Source organism: Hemiscyllium ocellatum, chromosome 24 (assembly GCF_020745735.1).
Source record: "Hemiscyllium ocellatum isolate sHemOce1 chromosome 24, sHemOce1.pat.X.cur, whole genome shotgun sequence".
Classification (NCBI taxonomy): Eukaryota; Metazoa; Chordata; class Chondrichthyes; order Orectolobiformes; family Hemiscylliidae; genus Hemiscyllium; species Hemiscyllium ocellatum.
In genome coordinates, this window is record NC_083424.1 from 44,057,104 (window position 1) to 44,083,378 (window position 26,275).

The window sequence follows — 26,275 nt, forward strand, 5'->3', positions numbered from 1 at the left end:
GTTGTAATATACCGCAAAACATGGGATCAGCATAGAAAGTAATTACAGAAACTGTTTAAGTAATTACAGTTAACTGGCTTAGTAGAAGATCAGGCCAGAATTGAAATGGCAAAAACAAGGATAACTTGCCTCAGACATATGGTAGGAACAAGGACAAGGATTGCCAAGAACAAAACAATTGAAGGCTCCAATCGAATTCCTTTTCCTAGAACTGCGTAACAATGGATAAATTCCCAGGACCTGATCTGTTGTACCCTAGAGCTTTGTGGGAAGCTAGGGAGGTGATTGCTGGGCCTCTTGCTGAGATATTTGTATCATTGGTGAGGTGCCGGAAGACTGGAGGGTGGCTAACGTGGTGCCACTGTTTCAGAAGGGTGGTAAGGAAAAGCCAGGGAACTATAGACCGGTGAGCCTGACATCAGTGGTGTGTAAGTTGTTGGAGGGAATCCTGAGGGACAGGATGTACATGTATTTGGAAAGGACTGATTAGGAATAGTCAATGTGCTTTCTGCATGGGAAATCATGTCTCTCAAACTTGATTCAGCTTTTTGAAGTAACAAAGAGGACTGATGAGGGCAGAGCAGTAAATGTGATCTATATGGACTCAATAAGCTGTTCGACAAGCTCATGGTAGACTGGTTAGCAAGGTTAGATCTCATGGAATACTGGGAGAACTAGCCATTTGGATACAGAACTGGCTTGAAGGTAGAAGACAGAAGGTGGTGGTAGAGGGCTGCTTTTCAGACTGGAGGCCTGTGACCAGTGGAGTGCCACAAGGATCAGTGCTGGGTCCACTGCTTTTCATCATTTATATACATAATTTGGATATGAAGTTAGGAGATATCATCAGTACCTTTGCAGATGACACCAGAATTGGAGGTGTAGTGGACAGTGAAGAAGATGATCTCAGAATACAACGGGAACTTGATCAAATGGGCCAATGGGCCTTGGTACGGCAAATGGAGTTTAACTTTGATAAATGTGAGGTGCTGCATTTTGGAAAGGCAAATCAGGGCACTGAATGGTAAGGCCCCAGAGAGTGTTGCTGAACAAAGAGACCTTGGAGTGCAGACTCATGGTTTCTTGAAAGTAGAGTCTCAGGTAGATAGGGTAGTGAAGAAGACATTTGGTATGCTTTCCTTTATTAGTCAGAGCATCGAGTAGAGGAGTTGGAAGGTCAAGTTGCAGCTATACAGGACACTGGTTAGGCCACTTTTGGAATATTGTGTGCAATTCTGGTCTCCCTCCTATTGTAAGGATGTTGTGAAACTTGAAAGGGTTCAGAAAAGATTTACAAGGATGTTGCCAGGTTTGGAAGGTTTGAGCTATAGGAAGAAGCTAAATAGGCTGAGGATGTTTTCCCTGAAACATCAGAGGCTGAGGAGTGGCCTTAGAGAGGTTTATAAAATCATGAGGAGCATGGATAAGGTAAATAGACAATGTCTTTTCCCTGGGGTAGGGGAGTCCAGAATTAGAGGGCATAGGTTTAGGGTGAGAGGGGCAAGATATAAAAGAGGCAACTTTTTCACGCAGAGGCTGGTGTGTGTATGGAGCGAGCTGCCTGAGCTGCCAAAGGAAGTGGTGGAGGCTGGTACAATTACAACATTTAATAGGTATCTGGATGGGAAGGGTTTAGAGGGGTATGGGCCAAGTGCTGGCAAATGGGACGAGATTAATTTAGGATATCTGGTCAGCATGGACAAGTTGGACCCGAAGGGTCTGTTTCTGTGCTCTACATTTCTCTGATTCTACATGGGAAATCATATAAGGTTGGACCTTTCAGAAATTTGTCACTGAAACAGATAAAAGTGGTACGGTCAGCAGAATACTAGGAGAAAACAAATTGTCGACACACGTGCTTTAATTGGTGCCAAACTGTGCTTTCTTAATACATTTTCCTTCCTCACCCATCTGATTGTGTGTCTGTATATGTATAGGAATTTTTAAAAAGGAGTAGAATTAAATTTATAGACTTAGCAATTCAGATTTTTTTCTTAGCATTGGTTAAAAACAGTATTAGATTACAATAAGTAGCTATTTTCTTGAGAATGGAAAAGGCTGGTGTGCACATTATTTTAATGAGAATTAGAGAGTTAGGCAAGATTGAGCAAGTCAGTCGTTTATAATCAGATTTTCACATTTATTGGGACTTCCAAAATGGAGGGGCTTGATTTCCAACATAATATCCCAGTTGGTGATAACAGTTAACAATGAGCTACCAAAATATAAACCTTCTTTCATGCCATTTGTTGGATCTGGACATCACTAACTCAGCCGCATTTTCTGGTCATCCTAAGGAGCAGTTAAGAATCGACCACAATGCTGTGGGTTTAAAGTCAGTTCAGGTGAGGATGGCAGATTCCTTTTGCAAAAAGGACATTAAGTGAAGCAGACAGATTTTTATAACAATCAATAGTAGTTGCCATTATAGAATGTTTTAATTCCAGATTTATCTGCTAAAAATATCCGTTCAAAATAATCAACCAAAGTGGTTTGCCTATTCATGAGCTAGTCAACACTTGTATTATACAAATGAAATTCAACAATTGTTTTTGTTGCTAGAAATATAGAAAATGAGTGATAATAATTTCTTTCTGCAATGACGTATGTACATAGTGACAAACCAAGGTTTTGAGGAAGGGTCACACAACCTGAAACATTAACTCTGATTTGTCTTCAGAGATGCTACCAGACCTGCGGAGTGAGCTTACCCAACAATTTCTGCTTCTGTAAAAATGTATCTATTGTTTGCAAGGCATGGTATCCCTAATCAGGAGATTATATTTAGGATGCTCCAGGATAAAAGGCTTTGTTAATGAGATCTGATTGTTGCAATGGATGTAAACCACAATGAGAACTCAAACCATCACATAACACACATCAGCATACTTACCAGAAGCAATCACTGGTTAGTTATCAGGCAGCAGGGAACGTTTGTCGATTTTTAAAAATATTTCTTTCCTTTCTAACCCATGGCAATGGGACCAAAAGTAACAACACACCTTAAATTGGCTGACTGAAGACAGACCAAGATTGGCTGCTTCTTGCCGTGTATGATTCATTAGATCATCACAAAGTGCAGTAATCTACAGTCCAGGAAACCGAGGGCAGAATTTTAAGGCTCTGAATGTTTATTGGAGCCCTGCAAGCAGTAGGCAGGGATGGCCTGAGCACAAAGGTATAGTGTTAACAAGAAGGCACAAAGGAGCCATTTTAATTCACATGAAAGTATAAAACTCACAAAGTAGCTAAACCATCCTATCTACCACCTCATAACAACATGCCCTGCCCAGCTAATAATTTCTCCCAATTGATTTCAATAGAAACAAATATGAGAGGTGATTAATAGACATTCCAAAATTGCCCATTCTACACCACTGCCCAAGATAGTCCTGTATTTTTCCTAATTTCACATGATCAAAATGTCATTATCATAACTGATCAACATTACATTAAACATGACTCAAAATGATTTGATTCCTGTAACAAATAAATAGGAATTATAATGTTGCTGATGGTATCATATTATCACAACATAAAAGCAACAGTCCTCTCCTTCCAGACAGTTTTATGAAAAGGTAAATTAACTATTCCTGTGGTGAACCTCAACTATAATGAAGTGACAATCATACTTGAAGATTAATTATCGAGTTCAGGCGCACTTACTTCCCTCTCATGCAAATATCAAAATCAAGGAGTTTGTCTTTGCTTCTTGCCATTTCTAATGTACTGTTCTGGAATCGTACATGATTAGACATATTTAAGACATGAATAAAATACTTTGATTAGGAATTAAAAGCATCTTGCATTCAAATAACAAGTGGAATATTGTGAAACTACTGTCTTGAATCATAGTAATGTTACAAAATGTTCCTTTTTTAGTACATTTTATGCAAAGTAGAATATTACAATCCTGGCTTGTTTATGCTATGACATGCATTAGCAAGAATTAGTAAGTTGTTCAGATCACAACCATATATTTAAACGGTTGATGCACTCGCCAGTAACTACAATATATTAGGCCAGTTCAATTAATACTTACAAAATCATCTTTATAGCTCTATTATTCTGGCTGATATCCACTTTGACACAGAGGAAATATCGGTCTTGAAAATGTATTAAAATTCAGTAGTTTAATCAGGTTTTCACATCGGCGGAAACTCTGGGAATAGAGGGGCTTGACTTCCGATGAACAATCCCAAGTAGTCATGACAGGTAACAATGAGCTACTAAAATAAGTCTATGATATAATCATTCCAATGTCTTTTATTTCCATTTGTGGGATGTGGGCATCACTATCTCATCAATACTTTTCGATTATCCCTAATTGTCGAGGGAGCAATTAAGAATCAATCACATTTCTGTGGGTCTGGAGTCACATGTAGGCCAGACCGAGTAAGGGGAGGTGATGGTCCAGTGCTATTATTGCATTAATCCAAACACCCAGGTAATGTTCTGGGAACCCGGTCTGAATGTTCATCATGACAGACGCTGAAGATTGAATTTAATAAAAATTTGGAATTAATTGTCTAACGATGACTGCTGATTATTGGAAAAACCCATCCAATTTACTAATTTCCTTTGGGGAAGGAAACTGGCATCCTTACCTGGTCTGGTCTACATGTGACTCCAGATCCACAGCAATATGGTTGATTCTTAACTGCCCCATGGACAATTAAAGATGGGCAATAAATTGCTGGCCTAACCAGTGACAACCACATCCTGTGAAAGAATTTTTAAAAATGACTTCCATATAGCAATGTTTGCAGCATTAAATATGTTTTGAAGGAAAATTGGAAAGCACAACAGTCAGTTTGCGCACAGAAAGATCAAGGAACAGCAATAATTTTGACTTGATGCCTGTGTAATTGGTGATGGTTTGAGGAATAAATATTGGTAGGACAATTGGAATCATAGTAATGCTATAAAATGTTCCTTTTTAGTACATTTTATGTAAAGTGGAATATTGCAGTCCTGTCTTGTTTATGCTATGAGATGCATTTAGTAATAATGGTGTAAGAATTCACAACAACAAAAAAAGTTTTTAACTTCACCTAAGAAGTTGTCAGTTGAAAATCTCAGCCAAATAATGGCACCTGCAATCAGTACTGATTGGAAGTATCAGACTAATCTATGTACTCATGTACCCACAGTGTGACTTGAATCCATGGCCTTTTGGCTCAGAGCTGAAAATGTGTTGCTGGAAAAGCGCAGCAGGTCAGGCAGCATCCAAGGAACAGGAAATTCGACGTTTCGGGCACAAGCCCTTCATCAGGAATGAGGAAAGTGTGTCCAGCAGGCTAAGATAAAAGGTAGGGAGGAGGGACTTGGGGGAGGGGCGATGGAGATGTGATAGATGGAAGGAGGTCAAGGTGAGGGTGATAGGCCGGAGTGGGGTGGGGGCGGAGAGGTTAGGAAGAAGATTGCAGGTTAGGAGGGCGATGCTGAGTTCGAGGGAATCGACCGAGACAAGGTGGGGGGAGGGGAAATGAGGAAACTAGAGAAATCTGAGTTCATCCCTTGTGGTTGGAGGGTTCCCAGGCGGAAGATGAGGCGCTCTTCCTCCAACCATCATGTTGTTATTTTCTGGCGATGGAGGAGTCCAAGGACCTGCATGTCCTTGGTGGAGTGGGAGGGAGAGTTAAAGTGTTGAGCCACCGGGTGGTTGGGTTGGTTGGTCCGGGCGTCCCAGAGGTGTTCCCTGAAGCGTTCTGCAAGTAGGGCTTGTGCCCGAAACGTAGAATTTCCTGTTCCTTGGATGCTGCCTGACCTACTGCGCTTTAACCAGCAACACATCTTCAGCTCTGATCTCCAGCATCTGCAGACCTCACTTTTTACTCTTTTGACTCAGAGACAAGAAACTACCATGCAGCCACATGACACCCTATATGGACTGACTGAGCAAGCAGACCATCTATTGGAGATAAATAGATGCAATACCAGCAAAAACAGAACAGGGTTGATGCCTCAGAAGCTCGTGATTGCAGCCACCAGCAAAAACTCATCCCAAGGAGGTTCTTGCACTTTCTCTGATAGCACTGCAGGGCAGCTACTGGTACTGCAATGTGCTCTCGTAGTATTCTTGAAGTCAGTGGAGATCCCATTGCAAAGGTGTCAGCAAGCCTTAGGGATTTCAATGGAAAACCTTCTACCAATGTCAAAAATATTAATTACTTAACAAATAAACTGATCACAGTTCAGAAACAGTGGATCAATGTTGGAGTTGTTTTTACGTAGAAAACAGATACAGACAAAATGGATTCAGAAATGCAGCAACAGACACTCCCAGCTCAGCTTTATTCATATACATCAGAAAAGTGAGGGCTATTAGCGCTTTACCATTTAGAACTGGTTTGCATTAGAATTAAAATATCTACCTCAACGTGCTTTATCAGTTTCAACAGATATGAACCAAGTCAATTAGAATAAACAGCACAGAATGCTTAGAAATGCCTGAAAGCAAAATCCATCGTTTTTGCAAGCCAAGTGAATCTTCTTAGTGTCCTTCAGTTTAAGTTACTAGATATAGCAATAACGTGGAGGATGGTATTTCTGGCAATGATAAGAAATTTATCAATGTTCTCATGGCAGGATTCAGCTGACAACTAATTCAATTACTGGCAGCAATTTCTATACTGTTAAGCAACTTGTCTACTGAGAACTTTACAACAATGTGCAAGTTGCATTTTCTTTGAAAGATTTGAAATGTATTTATTAAGCAACAATTTTGAAACTTCATTGTGATTTTGGGTTGTTAAGCACTTTTTTACAGTAAAAAATGAGGTCTGCAGATGCTGGAGATCACAGCTGCAAATGTGTTGCTGGTCAAAGCACAGCAGGTTAGGCAGCATCTCAGGAATAGAGAATTCGACGTTTCGAGCATAAGCCCTTCATCAGGAATAAGAGAGAGAGAGCCAAGCAGGCTGAGATAAAAGGTAGGGAGGAGGGACTAGGGGGAGGGGCGATGGAGGTGGGATAGGTGGAAGGAGGTCAAGGTGAGGGTGATAGGCCGGAGTGGGGTGGGGGCGGAGAGGTCAGGAAGAGGATTGCAGGTTAGGAGGGCGGTGCTGAGTTGAGGGAACCGACTGAGACAAGGTGGGGGGAGGGGAAATGAGGAAGCTGGAGAAATCTGAATTCATACCTTGTGGTTGGAGGGTTCCCAGGCGGAAGATGAGGCGCTCCTCCTCCAGCCGTCGTGTAGTTGTGTTCTGCCGGTGGAGGAGTCCAAGGACTTGCATGTCCTCGGTGGAGTGGGAGGGGGAGTTAAAGTGTTGAGCCACGGGGTGATTGGGTTGGTTGGTTCGGGCGGCCCAGAGGTGTTCTCTGAAGCGTTCCGCAAGTAAGCGGCCTGTCTCACCAATATAGAGGAGGCCACATCGGGTGCAGCGGATGCAATAGATGATGTGTGTGGAGGTACAGGTGAATTTGTACCTCAGTCAAACCAGGTGAAAAATATATCAGAACAAGTTCTGTGGACTGGCAGATTTCCTAGAGGTTCAAGAAGCAATTGAGAAGACATTTGTAGTACTCAAAGCCACACCTGAGAACAACAATAGATTTTGTCTGATTAATATGCAGTTCCTGTTGAATACTAATGATCTTATTTTGCATGTGGATTCCTCGAATACAAGAACTGTCGCTACGAAGAACAAAGAACAATACAGCACAGGAACAGGCCCTTCAGCCCTCCATACCTGCACCAGCACATTTTTCCCTTTCATATTAAAATTACCTTCACTTACAGGATCTATATTCCTCTAACTGTGTATTCATCCAGGTGTCTCTTGAATACTGCTATTGTGTCTGCTTCAATTACCTCCTCTGGCAGGGCGTTCCAGGCACTCACCACCCTTTGTGTGAAAACATGCCTCATACAACTTTTTTTAAACTGAACCCCCCCCCCCCCGGCGCCTTGAACTTGTGTCCCATAGTAATTAACCCCTCCATTCTGCGAAAAAGCGTCATAATGTCCACTGTATCCAGGCCATTCACAATCTTATAAACTTCTAAGGTTGCCCCTCAATCTCCTGCGTTCGATGAAAATAAACTCAGACTATCCAACCTTACAAAGGCCACATGGAGAAATACTAAAGTCTTCATTATTTTAGTGATCACAATTAAATCTCCTCAAAGTCTATGCTTTTATAGAGTAAAAACATAAGCTTATTGTGGTAATTCGTTACCTTCAAACCAGGCATCAAAATAATGGCACTCTTCCAAATCTTTTCACAGGGTCTCAGTACCATCGACCTCAGAAGGAGAGTAAAGTTATGCACTTTTTCTTTTCATTCTTATGATGTGAATCTCACTGGCAAAGCCATTATTTATTGTCCATTTCCCATCAGAAGGCAATTACAAGACACTGTGATATGGAGTTTTCTGCAAGTATAGCACCATATTTATGTTTTTATGGAAATTCCTGCCAATGCAACCTTATAGACTGTTTACTCTGCCTTAGCTTTGTGGGACTGGTAGTGAAGATTCTGTAGATTCTTGTACTATCATATCCCAGTCTTTTTTCTGCTAATAAATTCAAAGTCGTGAGTGTAACACATGTATGGATTTGACTTACTTTACATACTTTATTAATACATTTATTTATTAAATAATACACAAGACAACAACCCATTACATCAGGACTTTTTGAAAAAAATTTGCACATGGGGTGTGGCTGCAATTTATTGTTCACTCCTAACTGCTCTGGAGGTGATGGCTTCCTATTTGAATCGCTGCAGGCCTCAGTGTGTAAATTGTAGGAAGGGAGCTTCAGAATTTTGATGCAACATTAGGGAAAGTATAGTGTTTCAAGGATGATATGTGACTTGGAGTGGTACATGCAGATGGTGGTGTTCCAAAGCAACTGCTGCCCTTGTCTTTAGGTGGTAGAGGTTGCAAGTTTGGAAGGTGCTTTCAAAGATGTCTTATTGAATTACTGCAGTGCACTTTGTAGATGTTGCACACTGCATGGGGAAAGTGAATATCAAAGATGTTGGATGGGGCCAATCAAGCAGACTGCTTTATCCTAGATGGTGTCAAGTTTCTTAAGAGTTGTTAGAGCTGAACTCATCCAAGTGGATAGTATTTCATGATAATCCTGATTTGCACCTTATAAATGTCAGTTAGGTTTTGAGGAAGCAGGAAATGAATTACTCACTATAAAATTCCAAGCTTCTATCTGCTCTGTAGGTGCAGTGCTTACGGGGCTAGACACATTCAGTTTCCAACCAATGGTAATAGCCTGGATGTTGATGGTGGGCGATCCGTTGATACTAATGTCACTGATTGCCAAGATGACTTGTTTGATTCTCTCTCGTAGTCATTGGCAGTAGTCATTGTCTGGATCTTATACAGAGCAAACATTACATGCCATTCACCAGAACAAGTCTGGATATCGTCCAGGTCTTGCTCCGTATTGGCATAGGCTGCTTCAGTTTCTGAGGAGTCACAAATGGTGCTGAAACTTGTGCAATCATCAACCACCATCCTTACTTCTAGTCTTATGATGGAAGAAGGTAATTTGCTAAGTTGGATTTGTCCTGCTTTTTGGGTCAAAAATATACCTGGATAATATTCCACATTAGCATCAGGCAGATGCTAATCTTGTAGCTATACTGAAACTTGGCTGGTGGTGCAGGTAGTTCTGGAGCATGTTTTCACCACTATTGCCAGAATGTTGTCAGACCTCACAACCTTTGCCGTATCCTATGTCTTCAACCATCTCTAGGTATCATGTGGGGTCATTTGAATAGTCGAAGACTGGGAGTAGTTGATATGGGTCATACAACTGGCAAATCTGGCTGAAGGTGGATGTCATCTACTTTTCTAATCTAAGTTTCCAAACATGGCTTTGTGCCTTCTAGACATTTTCCCCAAACCCAGTCCATTAATAAAGATGGTGAAGGGCAGTGGCCTAATTCCAAAGGAATTTGTCTTGCAACTGATATGCAGGCAGAATCATCATCATTAATAACACCTTTCTATGCAACAAATTAGTTTCCTATCCAACTCAAATTATTCCAACTAATCCTCTAATACTTTGACTCATTATGTCGTCTATTACTTGGCATTTTGTTAAATGCATTTTGAAAATCAAGGTATACACTGTTAGCCTGGCTAATTGTATATTAATTGCACATTAATCAGGTTTGAATGAAACCAAGTTGGAGGGCATTAATTAGACTTTCCCTTGAGCACATATAATGTGATGTCTATTGAAACTGTGGACGTTTTGAGTTAGGTGATGTATGCTTGGAAGTGCCTGGTTTGCGGCTGACTGAAATGATGAAGGAACAGTTGGGAAGGCACCAATCACATCAACAGACATCATCAGGCAAAGTCAAGGCATCACAAACCTCCAAATACTTCATCTACCAAAACCTTTAAACACTACCCATCCTATATATAGCAAGAGTCTGCATCCAACTTATTCTTCATCTAGGTCAGAATGGAATTAAGTTATCATTAATATTTAGTGATTAACTAAGGACAAATAAGTCGGCTTATAAGGTTTCACTTTCTATTGTTAAATTCTGTAAATAAATGTAAAACTAAGTAATGCTTGGATCCAACAGTATCTTTCACAAACCAGCATTCCAGATGAGGACAAATTGTGCCCAATTTCGGTAACTCTTTTGAAACAATTAACCAGGTTATCAAAGATAATCCTGTTCTCCAGAAGTCACGTTGATTCTCTTATCATTATTCCTTCTGTGGTCTGTTACAACACATTGCCACTGCTGAAATTTAAGGTATTAGGTCCATAATTTCACAAATCTGAGTGATTTCTTTTTGAAATATACCTTAGGAGCACCCTGAACCTAAGTGAGAATTTCAAAATATAAGCAAGAGCCCCCCACACTATGTGGACTACTGGCCTGTACTGTTATTAAGATTTCTCATTTGGCCCGAATTTCGCACATTGAACTTTATCAACATGATGGTGTATTGTTGGCAAGGTGGCTTTCATTTTACTGTTGTGACAATTAGTATTTTAAAAAGTCTGTCATATCCCAAAATTTCACTGATACCTTTTGTGAGGAATCATTAAAAGCATCTGCACAATTCATAATGGCATTTTGAATCCTATAATGGCTATTAGAGGTAAGTTAGTTATGTCTCCTGGAAGACATACTTCTAACAATTTGTTTACTTGTTGAAAAACACATTGGTTTCCCCGTTCCTCAAGAAGCAGTGTAAGAGTAATACCATGTATCCTTTATAGGCTTTAACACTTCATTTATATAAATGAAGGTCTTTGTTTCTCCCAGGAAATCCCTAGCACTTGCTATTGTTGCCACAGCTCTCTACTATCTTCTTGGCAATTCCAATCTGCTCCTATAACAAATTCCAATGCCATTAGCTGTGACTGTAAACTATCCTTCAGAGTTCCATAGAAAATTTGCATTGTACTCAAAACATTAACTGATTCTCTCTCAACAAATGCTGCCAAACCTGTTGAGTTTCTCAGATTCTTCTATTGCTGCCACAATCAAAATCACAAAAAATTAAATTAATAGTCTTTATTGTGTGCCCCAACAATTGGGGTGTGTTTCCAATATCATGACATTTTGACCAACTGCAGCAAGCAGTATGATGACTGTTATATAAGGCAGTCTACCTGAGAGGGCTAATAGTGGACATTCCATATAGTGCTGCCCATTTTACATACATGGCAACCCCTGGGAGGAGCTAGTCTGTTAGTCTTTGAGCCACAGCTATTCTACAACCATGAAGTAGTTTAGAAGAAAACAATGTCTCTTATCTAATGCTCATGTAACTTATCATTATGAAATAAAGTACTTTTGTTACTAGGTACATGCCTCTTCCGCCAAAGACCTATTTATGGCTGATCCTTCACCAATTATGACTAAGCCTGGCTGATTAGTGTACTACTATCATCTAGATCACACATATGTTCATGCATAGGCCTGTTCATTATTGGCAAAAGAGTTTGTCCTTAAGTTGCATCTTTTTAATTAAGGAAAAGATTATGGAAACTTCCATTCCCTGCTGCATTTCCCTTGGCAACACCCTGACCAATCAGAGCCTACCTGCCTGTTGTGACGTTACCCAGATAATAAAGATTAACAGTTAACAGTTCCTTGAGCATCTCCAAGTCAACCAATCAGCAGTTGTATAAATTGCTGTTTTATTTCTAAACTTCGTTTCTTACATCCCAGATGTAAGAAGCAGAAGATGGAATGGTTTGACTTTGAGTCTCTTTTTGGCAATGCTTCAGTTCTGTGCTACCAAACATTTTTGTGATCTGATTATGCTTTCCAAAGACAGATTATTTCAAGAGATAACACATTTTTGTGAAGGTTTTTTTGCACGTGTCATACACTTCCTGACATCCTGATCATTTTTCCCATTAGGTTATTCAGATTCCCAGGTAGTAAAATGACGCTTGCTTTAAAATAAACAATCCCAATGTTATTTTGCATCTGGGTACACTCCTTTTCTTTGATGCTACCAAGCATACTGTTTTCTGCAGTTTAATGATAATCTATATCTGTCACTGCTTGTTACAGTTGTATCCCAGAGTCTTCATGGATCTTTTTCATACCAGGCATATTACTGGATATTTCAAAACACTACAAAAAGTGACAGCAAGCCAACAATTCTTCTTAGTTTCTTCACAAACATGCTGTGAAAGAAAATTGTGATTTATTGTATTTATATCAATTTATATTTATATTGATTTCAGGTGACTGGCAAACAAGCCAAAAAGTGACTTGAAGAAAATCTTTTCTCCACAGCAACTGGCTAGGATCCAGAATGTATTGCCTGAAACTTTGATGGGGCAATTCAATTGTGGCTTTCAAAAGAAAATTAGATAATTATCTGAAAAGAAAATAAATTTCCAGCAAGACAGAAGAGTTGGAAAAGCTGAGTAGCTGTCACTGACAGCCGATAAGGACACGGCTGTGACAGACTAAATGGCCTCCTGTGCTGTACAGCCGTTCCATAATTCTAACATGTTGACCACTTGGGAAATTAAACTCCACATCACAATGAGATTACTTGATTCAGCTGTTGAATTTGCTGTGTACACAATGGCACATGCTTTTGAAGAAATAGGTCTCAGGTTCAAGATGGTGTGTGATAAACTGACAGTTCTTATGATATACTTGGTGCTGTCGCAAGGCGTCAATTCTTTCAGGTGAACTGGCTGTTGTATTTACAGCTCCTTTAAAAATGATGTCCTCTTAAGGGAGCACACAGTGCTGCTGTGCACTGTCCTACCTTCCAGCAGCAGTAACCAAGACAATCGCTTCTAAGTGGCTGCTTTGGGGACTGAGGATATAAGGAAAATGAGACAAAGTTCCAGAGTCACAGGGAATGGAAGCTCCTCCACACTGCAGTGGACTCAGCAACAATAAGGGATTGAACGTATTTGACAACTTCAGAGATACAATACTATTAAAATTGTCAATGCTTTTGCAACATCATCAGCTTATATTTACAGAGCAATAAAACAGCATGAGATGTTTCAAAGCAGCATTTTATCAAAATAAAAGATGCATTTTACAGAAATGTTGTGGATTTTTAAAACGTGTCACAATTTGTATGTTCCTTTACTAGGTGGTAACTAAAGGTACTTTTCCTGTAACCTGTAACACCAGTTTGATTGTCACTCAAATAGACTAAAGTTAAACTGCATGCTACAACTTGTCAAATCAAGTGAAAATAAAGATCAATTACTTCCTGGCTCTCCCCAATCTAGACTTTACATAACAAGAAATTAAACAAAGTATTTCAAATTACACAATCAGAAATTAGCAATCACTCCATCTTTAAAAAATTTTGCCGAACATTGGAAATAGCTTGGATAATTAAAAATAGATTAGTGTGGCTTTGATATCAATTAACCCTATTTTTTTTAACAAATCTCGATTGTTGAGAACAAAAAGCTGTCACAGTGCACCATCTGCTGGTTCGGTTGTTATTAGCCAAATTAAATTCAGAGCCAAAAAGCCTGATTCAGTCAATAATTTACTAGTAGACTGTAACTATGGCCAATGCCACTCACTGCTGGGGGCAGTACCTCACATGCATGCTCACACTGGAAGGGGAGTTTTTCAAATTGCACTCGTAAGAAACTATAAATAACTGCAAATAAGGTCATCAGGTTTACAAGAATATGAATACATTGGGAGTGGTAATCTTTAGGAAGAGACTTTTCCAGCCACTAAATTTCTACATTTTATCTTTTCAACAGACAAACAGATTATGTGTTTAAATGCAGCCTTTATGTAAATAATGTGACATCATGGATGCAACTGTGCATGCACCAATGGATCAGGACAACCATAATGAATAGTGGTGTTCTATCTCCTGCTTTAGGAACACACACCCTATCAATAATAAGGGAACATCTCGCCAATGGTGTGCAAAACAACATTAAATTGAATACAAGTTTGAAAGCGAGACGGGTGAGCCATTTTGTTCATTGCTCTAACATTTTCAATTTAGACAAAGTGGACTTTGGAGGGACTGACAACAGAAACTGACCACAATAGGTAGACACTAAAGTACTAAAATGCAGAAACAAGTAAAGAGGGCTCATTGGAACATAAGCCTTTATTACTCAAGGTTTGGGTAAAGATTTGTAACTAGGGCACTGGTTGCCATGGTGTGAGTATGGTTGCCGAGCTGGGAGATTGATTTGCACACGCTTCGTTTGCTGTCCAGGTGACATGTTCAGGGCTTTAGAGCCTCCTGTGAAGCACTGCTGTACTGTGTCTTCTGGAATTTATTTGGTTCTGTTCCTGCTGCTTCCAGTTGCAAGTTCCAGTTGCTCGTTATAGTGGCTGATATATTGGGTCTAGGTTTATGTGTTTGTTGATGGAATCCATGGATGAATACCATGCTTCTAGAAATTCTTTGGCTGTCCTCTGTTTAGTTTGTCCAATGATCGTTGTGTTGTCCCAATCGAATTTGTGGCCCTTGTCCTCTGTGTGTGGCTACTAGGGACAGCTGATCGTGATATTTCGTGGCTAGTTGGCGTTCATGGATGCGGATTTCTAGTTGTCTGCCTATTTGTCTTATATAATATTTTGTGCAGACTTTGGATGGAATCTTGTAAATTACGTTTGTCTCGCACGTGATGGATATTGGGTCTTTTGTTCTGGTGAGTTGTTATCGGAGCGTGGCTGTCGGTTTATTGGCTGTCATGAATCCGAATGGCTGGCGAAGTCTGGCTGTCAGTTCTGAGATGTATTTTATATAAGGTGGCACATGTGTTGGGACATGGCATGTCCGTTAGGCATCTGTGAATGATGTTGTGGGGATATCCATTCTTGGTGAACTCTGTAGAGGTGTTCTGCTTCTTCACTTTGCAGGTCAGGTGCGCTGCAATGTGCTGTAGCCCTTTTGAACAGGGTCTGAATGCAGCTTGTCTTGTGTTTCTCTGGGTGGTTGCTGTTGTAATGCAGGACCTGGTCAGTGTGTGTGGCTTTTCTGTACTTCTGTGGTGCATTTACCATTCTGTGTTCTTTTACCATCAATCCAGGAATGGGAGTTGGTTGTTGGTTTCCTGATCTCTCATAACATTGATCCCTGTGAGCATGGTTTTAATAGTCTGATGTGTGTTCTCAATTTCTGTTCTCTTATTAATTACAAAAGTGTCGTCCACGTATCTGATCCAGAGTTTGGGCTGGATTTGTAGGAGGGCTGTTTCTTCCAAGCTTTGCATCACTGCTTCTGATATGAGCTTGGAGATGGGTGTCCACAGGTGTCTCATTGACCTGTCCATATATTTGGTTGTTGAATGTGAAGTGTGTCATCAAGCACAGGTCTAGTAGTTTGAGTGTGCCTTCCTTGTTGATGGGTTCCCTGTTGTGTTGTCTATTCTACCTGTCCAGGAGGTTGGCCATTGTCTCTCTGGCTAGAGTTTTGCCAACTGAAGTGAACAGTGCCGTTACAACAAATTAGACCATTGTTTCATCCTTGGCTATGTTTATGTTCTTGATGTTGTCTAGGAATTCCTGTGATGATTGTATGAAGTGTTTGAATCCTCTGATAAGATGTTTCAGTTTTTGTGGAAGTGCTTTTGCCAGTTTATGCGATGGAGGTCCAGGGAGTGCCATAAGTGGTATGTCTGGCTTGCGTACCTTGGGTAATCTGTAAAATCTTGGGGTGTTGTTGCTTTCTGGTTTCGTCCTTTGTCGATCAATCCTGGTTATTGTCCATGTCTTTGCAAGTTCCATAGTGTGTTTATTCTATTGGTTAGCTGTGGTGTGGGGTCATACTCCCTCTGTAGGTAGGTGTTGGTATCTGCAAGTAATTTCTCTGCTTTCTGAATATATTTGGTCTTGCCCATAATAACCTACAAATCTTTGCCTAACTGACACACTAAGACAAGCAAAAAAGTGGGAACCCCGTGTCAACCGCCTAAGTGCTACCTACAAACAACTCCAATCCCTACATAGATACTGAAGGAATCAAATGCTTAAACCCTGTGTCAGATACAGATCACCAATCAACAACCCACAAGCCAGAGAAACGGTCAGACATAACGGTCTCAGGATGATCCAGGCTATGAATATGGACACGCACAACAGACTACACAGGTAACGATAAAAAATGCAAACCAAAAATCATTAATTTCAAAAACAACCAATCAGAAGTGGACTGCGACAATCAAACAGGCCATCACCATAGGATAGAACAGAGCCACATACAGAAAGAGAACGGCACTACACAACAAAATAACGAAGCTAACCAACAGTAGAGAAGGCAACGCAACAGACACCTGGGTAAGAAACCTCTCCAACAGACAGCTTACAGACACAAAAAGCCAAGGAACTCAACTACAACCATAGGGATGCAAAGACTACATCTTCCTAGCTGCACTAGAACGTACGCACAGAGTGCGTGGACTAACCAAAGAGACACAGCAAGCAGTCAGACAAACCATTGTACCCTTACTAACAAAGAAAAGACAAATACACAACCTCAATACTAAAGAGACAGAAGCCATAAAACCATTCAAAAATGACAAGAACATGATCATAGTCCCAGTGGACGAGGACAGAATGACGGTTATTATGGATAGGAGCAAATATATTCAGAAAGCACAGAAACTACTTGCTGATCCCCAGAAAACAGCATTCTAAGTATGTACTTTCTGTTAGTCTCCACAGTAGAAGTTAAAAATAAAGTATCTAAGAAAGTACAAGGAAACTAAAAATAAATCAAAGGAGGAACATACTAAATACAATACATACAAGTCTCTATGACCTGGCTGATTTCATCCCAAGATATTAAAAAAGACAAGGGGAATTGTAGGTGCCTTAGTTGTGATCCCCAAAGCATTCAGGTCAGGACTTATCCCATTGGATCCAAAAACTGCAAAATGCTACATTATAATCTCTGAAGACTTGGAAATGCATTTAGGAAATAAAGGTCTATTAGTCTAAAATCTGTCGTGGAGAAGTTACTATAAGTTACTTAATAGTTATTAATGTTTAGTCAGGCTAATGATGAGCCTGACTAAACATTAACTACCAGAGACAGCAGCATGAATTTGTAAAGGATGAGCTAAGTCTAATTAACATTGGGTGTTTTTGAAGACTTAGGGTCATATGAATCTATGATTCTTACTTACGTGGATTTCAAAAAAATATTTGATAAATTTTGCGTGGGGACTGTCAATAAAAATGAGACTAGCTGGAATTGGTGCTACATAGTGATGTGAGATTGGAATGGGTTAAGCAGGGAAGCATTGGTATGAAATCAATGGGGATATGACTAGTAGCTGTGAGTTTAATGTCGAGTGAAAATAGGAGAAAACATCCACCAAAAAAATGGTAATTTACAAATTGTTGTTATCACTGAAATAATGACAAAGTAATCATGTCTCAAAGCCCTATTGATCATCTAGTGAGTGCCAGTTACATACTTTCTTTATGCAACCCTCCTCTCTTCCTGAATTTATTTGCTCAATTCTTACACAATTTAAGCTCTTCTACATGCTTAGCTTACTGCCAATCTTACTAATCAATTTATTTTTCTTGTTCCACTTTTAATGTCATTTCATTGGCCTCACTGACAAACAGAGGAAGGAAGAACAGGGTTCCTTTCGAGACATTGACCTTCATTATCAACACTGTTAATCTGACAAGCATCCCAATTCCTGGCAACACAAACCCCCAACAGAAAAATCTCCAAAAGACAATAATATAATTTAAACATATAATGTACAAGCAAAACAAAATTGCGTGGGAATGATTAATGGATTATAGCATGCTGACAATCAGTCATGCTACTTAGTGGTGGATTAAAAAATGGTGATGGTGAGTCATGCTATGTTTGTTTATCTTTACTATTTCTCAATAGATAGTCACTGATCTATGTCCACACACTACTTTTTTTTCCCAAATAAAGAAAGGTTAAGGTTGTGGTTGTGCACTCTGTTCAGAAACAAAATTGCAAAAGTTAATCTGCATAAAATATGTGGGATAGATTCACAGATTCTAGGCAGCATTTGAAAACCATTCCTGCGAACTTTTGGTATTGTGGCACCAAACCAAAACTCTGTAAATTTTTAGTGTGTTTAGTTGTAATTTTAATGTGTTTTATTGTTTCCATTCGCTTTGTTTGTACATTTCCATGCTTTCACACAAAGAAAACATTCAGGAACCAACACACAAAATATGGAAGGAAAGGTGTGTATGGTATGCAGGAAAAGTCTGGCATTATTGTAAACAATAACAGAACAGAGTTGAGGCTTTAACTCTTAACAGTTAAACTTTAAGGCTGAGTTTTACCAGAAATCAATTCTGTATCAGTTTTGGTGAGGTTAATGCAGGACTTCTCTGTACAAGGCCGAGCGTTTTTTTTCTCACACTATCTTTCCAAACCCATCACATTACCATACAGCACACTTTTCCAATTTTTCCACTTGCCACATGCAAAAATTCTCCCAGTGCCAGCATTCCCAGGATCCCAAGCACTGGCACCATCGTTGAAGTCCAGCCATATACCTGGTCAAACACTGACAGTGCAGAGTCGCCCTTCACCACACACATAATGGGAAAGTAACTACAAATCAACAGCACATACATAGCACGGCTGACACCTCACTGCACATTCTTACATCTCCCGCTGTGTAAGAAACAAGCCACACAGCTAACCCATCCTTAGCCCCATCCCATCTTTTATCCCTGTCTAAGTCAGTACTGCTCTTTCCTCCACACCTAGCCTAGCCCGACATCTTCTCATTGTTAACTGTGGGACCATCAAATACATCCTTAAAGTATTAACTTCTATTCAACAGCAGCAAAAATGAAGTAGGAGCTGTGTTTCTCCATCAGAAACAGGTTGCTTGCTTTTTGAGTGCTTGTAAATGTACAGTTAATGAATAACCATGACATCCAGCTTTCATGCACTGGAACGACATGTCAGTCAAGTGCAGTCTGACTGGTTACATTTGATGTTGCTCTGTTCTGTCAAACAGAAGGTGGGATTCCCCTCCTCCTTGGGAGACTCTTCCAGCTTTTCGGAGACATCCCCTCACGGCCTGCTCCAGTTATGCAGAGTACAGCAATCTAGGATAATGAGGCATGTTCTGTCTGGAGCATAGTGCAAGGTGTCCCAGACCAGTTCATGCATCAGAACTTAATCTTCGGCAGATCTGCTGTCTGCCGCATCATAGCCCTAGTCGAAGAATACATTGCATTGTATTCATTGCATCGGCCTCAGTTAGGGAGTCATTTAACACAGTTATCAGCCATAGTCACAGAAGGTAGCCCTTGCCCCCCAGTAGCCATCCCTATGGCATTGGGCCTTTGAAACTCAGCAAGAACATGAGAGCTCTCAAAGACATAGCCATCTTGGCAGTTCCCAGAGTTACTGGCACAGACTTAAAAGAATGTGGTCCCTTTGATCACAGATGACTTGTACAATGGATGAAATAGAATCCTGGTTTTATTTTTGCACTACTGCTGCATTCTAGGACACAGTGATGCCAATGTTGCCAGACCTACTGCTCAGGCTGAGCATTAACCTCATCTCAGAGAAACAAGATGAAACAGTGTGATGTGTCACAAAATGAATTAGTAACTGCTTTAATACATTTGTGGGTTGAAAATTGAGAGGTCCCACACAAGTCCCCGGTGGATCCTTGGAAAGAGCCAGTCACATTGAAGTTCAACACAGCCGTTAGCTTGATGCTCACAGGGACAGACAGACACCCACTCCTTCGAATTGCGGGTTCCAGTCCGGCACCAGGCACAGTCCTGTGACACTTCAAGACTAGATTCCCTACAGTGTGGAAACAGGCCCTTCGGCCCAACAAGTCCACACTGAACCTCTGAAGAGTAACCCACACAAACCCATTTCCCTCTGACTAATGCACATCACACTGTGGGCAATTGAGCATGGCCAATTCACCTAACCTGCACATCTTTGGACTGTGGGAGGAAACCGGAGCACCCAGAGCAAACCCACAGAGACACGGGGAGAATGTGCAAACTCCATACAGACAGTCGCCCGAGGCTGGAATTGAACCTCATACTCTGGTGCTGTGAGGCAGCCCTGGGCCATCTTGCGGGATTCTTCAGCCACATTGTCCTCATGCGGAGGTTCTTCAGCATCTGCTGAAGGTTGCTGCTGGTCTTGGACTTGCTAATGCATCTGTTCCTCCTCCATGTCTCTACACCTTCATTGTACTGCAACATCAGCAATAAGGACGCCTTTTGCGGCTCAATTCATCTGTCAAACTTGCAAAGGAACCTGTGTGAGGAAATATGCAAAGCAGAACAGGCCTTTGGTAATCTGAGCAGTCAGCATAGCACAGTCCTCCATACAGTGGGACATGGAGCCCTCCAACAAGGGGAGGGTCATGGAATGTCTCCACATGGAACCTTGACATTATTCTGATGAATGCAGCACTGGCCAGGTCACAGAGAGACAGTAGGAGATTGTAAATGTTGTGTGAACACTCAGCTCTTGGCCTCCTGGTTCCACATCACTCATAATGAGGCATCATCCCATTTCAGAGCACCTTACAGAAAGTGAGAGGCAATCCTTTCTGTGGCCCCTATGCAGCCTATGAGACCTTGGACTATCTTTATAAATTGTGGTCCACAGACACCACTTTAAAGTCACTGTGACTGATTCCGCTTCACAGAGATGACTATCTTCAATCTGCAAATGACCAATGACATGGTCAAGATTCCTTGTGACCAGGATTTGTATCTCACCCAGTTAAACAATGCTATGATTAAAGATGACTTCAACCTGTACTATGCAAGTCCCTGATCAATGCAATTGCTCCTTGAATAACCTCACATTGCTCACAAGCAGCGTCTGCATGCTCAGGCAGCAAAAGACACTGACTCTGTCCACTCTGGGTATTGTTGCAGCCACTGTTCATTTACAATGCACATGGTCATGTCAATTAAATAGGAAAGAGTCGCAGCTCATGCTAGGTACACCGAGTTACAGGCTCAGCCTGGTCACCAACCACCCTCCCAAACCTCCATACTCTTTCTTCCTGGCACTGCCTATTGAGCCCATCAGCACTATTCCTCTATGTGTTCCCACACACCACCTGGAATTGCATTTGCCCTCTCAATATTACCCCAGATTTAGTCATGATCATCATCATGCTGTACAGACCTCCACAGTGCACAGTGGGGCTGACTGCCCACAACCTACTATGCTACCGTTTGCTCTTGTCTACCCTGGCACTACTCTCTCCTTGCCCACCTTCCCCACTATATGTCCAATATCCCCACTTCACAATTCTTTTACCCTCTACAACCCATGTTGCTTCCTCCAATCCTGACAGTTCAGTTCACCAACTTCCTTAACAAGGAGTCCCTTGACAAACCCCCACCCCTCCGATCCTTATTCAGATGACCTTCAGAATTGCCTGTGGGTCATCCCTTTAATAAGCTTGGATGGACAGCTCCAATTGACCTCTCTCTGATCTCTGTGCAGCTCCCCAACTACTCACTATGAATCCCCTGACTGTTTGCACTGGAGCTGCTGGACTGACCACGGCCCAACCCCATCGTTCCCTGACCAGCTCAAGCCAATGTACCAAGACTGGATGATGCCCTTGAATTATGCCTTTTTACTGGGAACCCATGGCTGAGGCAGCTCCTCTTGACTTGACTGAAGACTGCTCTCATTAGATTCTGAGACATGGCCATTTGGTTGAAACATGTGCAGTGTATTTGCCACAATATGCTGTTGGGGCTAAGCGCCAAAGATGGCCATTTAGAGAAGAGCAAACAGCTCTGAGATGCAGCCTGGTCCAACCCATCAGGTGGGCACCTTGTCTTTGACTCCCTGCAGCAGATTCACAATGAGTACCAAAGTGCAGAACCATATTGTAAGCTGATCAGAGAAGGTCAGATGTCAAGATCCATTGACAAAAATGTGTGTGGTCACTGCCCATGGAGCACACTGTGAGATGTTCAAGCAAGTGGTGAGCTGGAGTCACCAAGTAACCACTCTGACCTGCACACCTGTATTACTCACTATTAAGTTTTCATCCAGCGAGTAGCAGGAAGGGAAACTACTCATTATTGAGGCAAAATTAGGTAATAATGGGATGTTAGTACATGCAGAGGCCCCTCACCACTCACTGTGAAGAATCTCATCTCTTCATCAGATTTTCATCAGGGTGGCACAATGGCTCAGTGTTTAGCACACGTGCCTCATAACACCAGGGACCCAAGTTCCAGTCTCAGGTGACTGGCTGTGTGGAGTTTGTACATTCTCCCTGCATCTGCATGGGTTTTGTCAAGGCCCCCACTCAGCCTCCAATACACCAAGGAAAATAGCCTATTCAGCCTCTACCTATAGCTCAAACCCATCAACCCTGGCAACATCCTTGTAAATCTTCTCTGAATCCTTTCATGTTTCCTTTCTGACAGCAGGGAGACCAGAACTGAATGCAGTGTTCTAAAAGTGTTATTGTTTGGACAGCAATGACTGCATGTAATATCAACAGCATTAGAATTACTGTCGCTTCCAAACAAGCTCTGTACCACAGAATCTGCCAATACCTATTACTTTCAGTTACCTTGTGCTTGAGTAATTTGTCAGTGGTGGCAAAAACAACTGCAGCTGAAGCATCCCAGCCATTCGTGATCCAAGCCTTTGTGCCATTTAAAATCCAGTGATCACCGTCTCGTCTGGCAGTGGTGGAGGCTGCACCAGCATCGCTTCCATTCCCTGAAATGCACAGAGGAACAGTATCAAAATCTATGTCAAACTTGACCATCAGCCAACAGTTCAAAATACAATATAATTTATAAAAAACAGTATAAAGGCATTATCATGTGTGAACAAGAGTTCGGATTCGAACCAACGCTGGGGTCTGTAAGGCTCCAATTCAGCCACAGCAATTTTCCCAAACTTTTTACATTTAATGTTTACTGAAAATGTATACTTGGTCTTCTTTTAATAATTCTCAAGTAGAAAAAGAAACTAGCAATTATTATTTTTGGCCATGATACAACCTTAACATCAAGATTCCATTCTTTCTAAATGTAGATCTTAGTTTATTGACCTCCATCAAATCTTTTCCAAGTCTATAATTTATAAGAGTAGAAGTCACCATTCCCTGAGTATATTGTGGTAAGTGTTTAAAACAACCTAGTCACCCCACTGAATCTTTGAAATAGCCTCTATGCTCCCAACTTTCTCAGGGGATTAAGCGTAGGCATCCTAAGCTAGATGCTAAGGTCTTATACTTAAATAGGAAAATACTTTAACTTTGTGTTGAATTATTTAATGGTTTAAGTAATTATTTAAAGCATTATTTCAACAATTATTGAACCAGCACTTAAACATACAATATCTGTTATAGCATTGCAGCACTGGCTGTGAACCTCCAGAATCATGTGAAATGACATCTATAACACCTCCTCATCTCAGTTCTAATGGGACATCCCTTCACCCTGATGTTGTGCCCTTGGCTCCCAGTCTCTCCTATTCGTGGAAACATCTTCTCCACATCCACTCTACCCAGGCCTCTCAGTATTCTCTAAGTTTCAATCAGATCGCCCCCTCATCCTTCTGAACCCTATCAAGTCCACAGACAGAGTCCTCAACCACTCTTCAGATGACAAGCCCTTCATTCTCTGAAACGCCTCCAAGGCCAGCACATCCTTCCTGAGGTCCAAGGCCCAAAACTGCTTACAATATTCCAAATACCGTCTGGCCAGTGCCTTATACAGGCTCAGCAATACATCTCTGCTCTTGTATTCTACTCCTCTAGAAATGAATGCATTTGCCTTCCTAACTGCCAACTGAACGTGCATGTTAACCTTCAGAGAATCTTGAAGTAGCATTCCCGACTTCCTTTGTGCTTCAGATCTCCAAACTCTTTCCCCATTTGGAAAACAGTCAACACCTCTATTCTTCCTGCTTATATTTTCCCACATTGTATTCCATCTCTCACTTCTTTGTCCACTCTTCGAGCCTATCCAAGTCCTTCCTCAGCTGACCTTCTTCCTCAACGCTACCCATCCCTCCACCTATCCTTGTCTTGCTCATCCCCAATAATCTGAAATTTGCAATAATTTACACATGCTTGGTGATTGCTCTACCTGCATGCTTAATACTAAAATTATCTATTCAGTGACATCTGCCTTTTCCTTTCTTTCTTAGGGATCAACGCTGATTTGCTTCCACTCCAGTTGATGGCCTTTAGCATACAAACAAGGAGAGCTGCAGGCTGTTCGGCCCGTCAAGGCCGTACCACCATTCAATAGGATCTGATCGGAAAGAAGCCTCAAGCCAACATTCCTCCTACCATTGGTAACTTTTCTTCCCCTTACCTAACAAGAAACTATCTCAAAAAAGAAGTTGCTGGAGAAGGTCAGCAGATCCGGTAGCATCTGTGAAGAGAAATCAGAGTAAACCCTTTCTCACTACTGATAGTAGCTGGGAAAACATCAGCTTTTGTGCAGAAGATAGGGTGGGGGAAGAGAGTAAGGAGTAAATGATAGGTGGGGTTAGAGCCCAAAGAGACAGAAGAACAGTTGGCCAGACAAAGGAGTGGATAACAATCTGGCTTGGGGGGGGGGGGTGAATAGCTCTTAATGGAGACTGTTGGCCAAGGAACAGGGTGGCACCTCCGAAATGTCCACCTGTAAGCTCAGGGTCTTTTTTGCAGGCAGAATATGCATGTTCAACGAAGCAATCACCCAGTCTACCTTTCTGTTTCTCCAATCTACAAGAGACCATATTGTTGGCAGTGAATGCAGCAAACGAGATTGTGGAAAATGCAGGTAAACTGCGGCTTCACCTGGAAGATATGTTTCGGCCATTGGATACTGAGGAGGGAGGAGATAACTGTTTAGGTGTTATGCCTTCAGCAGTCGCGGGAAAGGTGCTGTGGGGCTGTGGGAGAATGCTGGGAGTGAAGGATGAATGGACCAGGGTGTTTGGAGGGAACAGTTCCAGTGGAGAGGAGAAAAGGATGGGGAGGGGAATGTGTGTCTGGTAGTGGCACCTTGCTGGAGGTGGCAGAAATGGTGGCTGATGATCTTCTGGATGTGTATGCTGATGGGTTGATAAATAAAGACAAGGGGTCTGTTGGGGAGAATCTGCTATCGGGGTACCTACATTGGGGCTAGGGAGGGGAGCACCATTATTAAAGCAGACACTGTCAGGTACCAGCTAAAACACAGCCATGTAAAGTAAACCCAGCCACTGCAGGACTGACTGCCTGAGGCCACATTCCTGGGGGATTAGAACATGTCCGTCAGTTTCAGATCATCCTATTACACTCTCATTGTTAATAAAGGAAACCGGTAACTATCGGATAGTGTAAATCGCACTGATACTACACTTGATTGATAAAGTACTTGCTAATGCCTCCGCTGACGTCAAACTCATTCGGGTCCTATGTTAAATGATAATATCTGTATATTCAACTATGGAGAACTATTGTGAATGCCCAGACAGCCAGACGCATGGCAATGAGGAATCCCTTCCAACAATAAACTTTTAATTTACAAGATCGGAAACTGCCGAACCCAGGATGTCTACCCATTGTTCGGCACAGCAGGAGTGGGGCAGGTATCTCGGGGCAGCCAATAGAGACACTAATCCCTTCACAGACAGGTGAACCGACCAATGGAAGAGCCGAACAAGGGGAACCTGACCGGGAACTCGAGGAAGCGCGAAGTATAACTGCACCAGATCCGAAGGGAAAGACAGAACGCCTTCTCCAACGAATTTGCATGCTTTTGAATTCGTTGTATAGTGTACCAGTTTTGATTCTGTAATAAACGGTGTTTTT

General features: G+C 41.5%; 1 protein-coding gene across 3 annotated transcripts in view; it reads right to left on the minus strand.

The window, feature by feature from the left end:
- The window catches only part of acads (acyl-CoA dehydrogenase short chain), a 190,530-nt gene that overhangs the window by 124,603 nt on the left and 39,652 nt on the right, over positions 1 to 26,275 (minus strand). For all 3 annotated transcript variants that reach the window (XM_060843729.1, XM_060843728.1, XM_060843727.1), the window contains one exon: positions 23,045 to 23,196. In XM_060843729.1, coding sequence (XP_060699712.1) covers positions 23,045 to 23,196 — 152 coding nt within the window. The remainder of the gene's footprint in view (positions 1 to 23,044; positions 23,197 to 26,275) is intronic.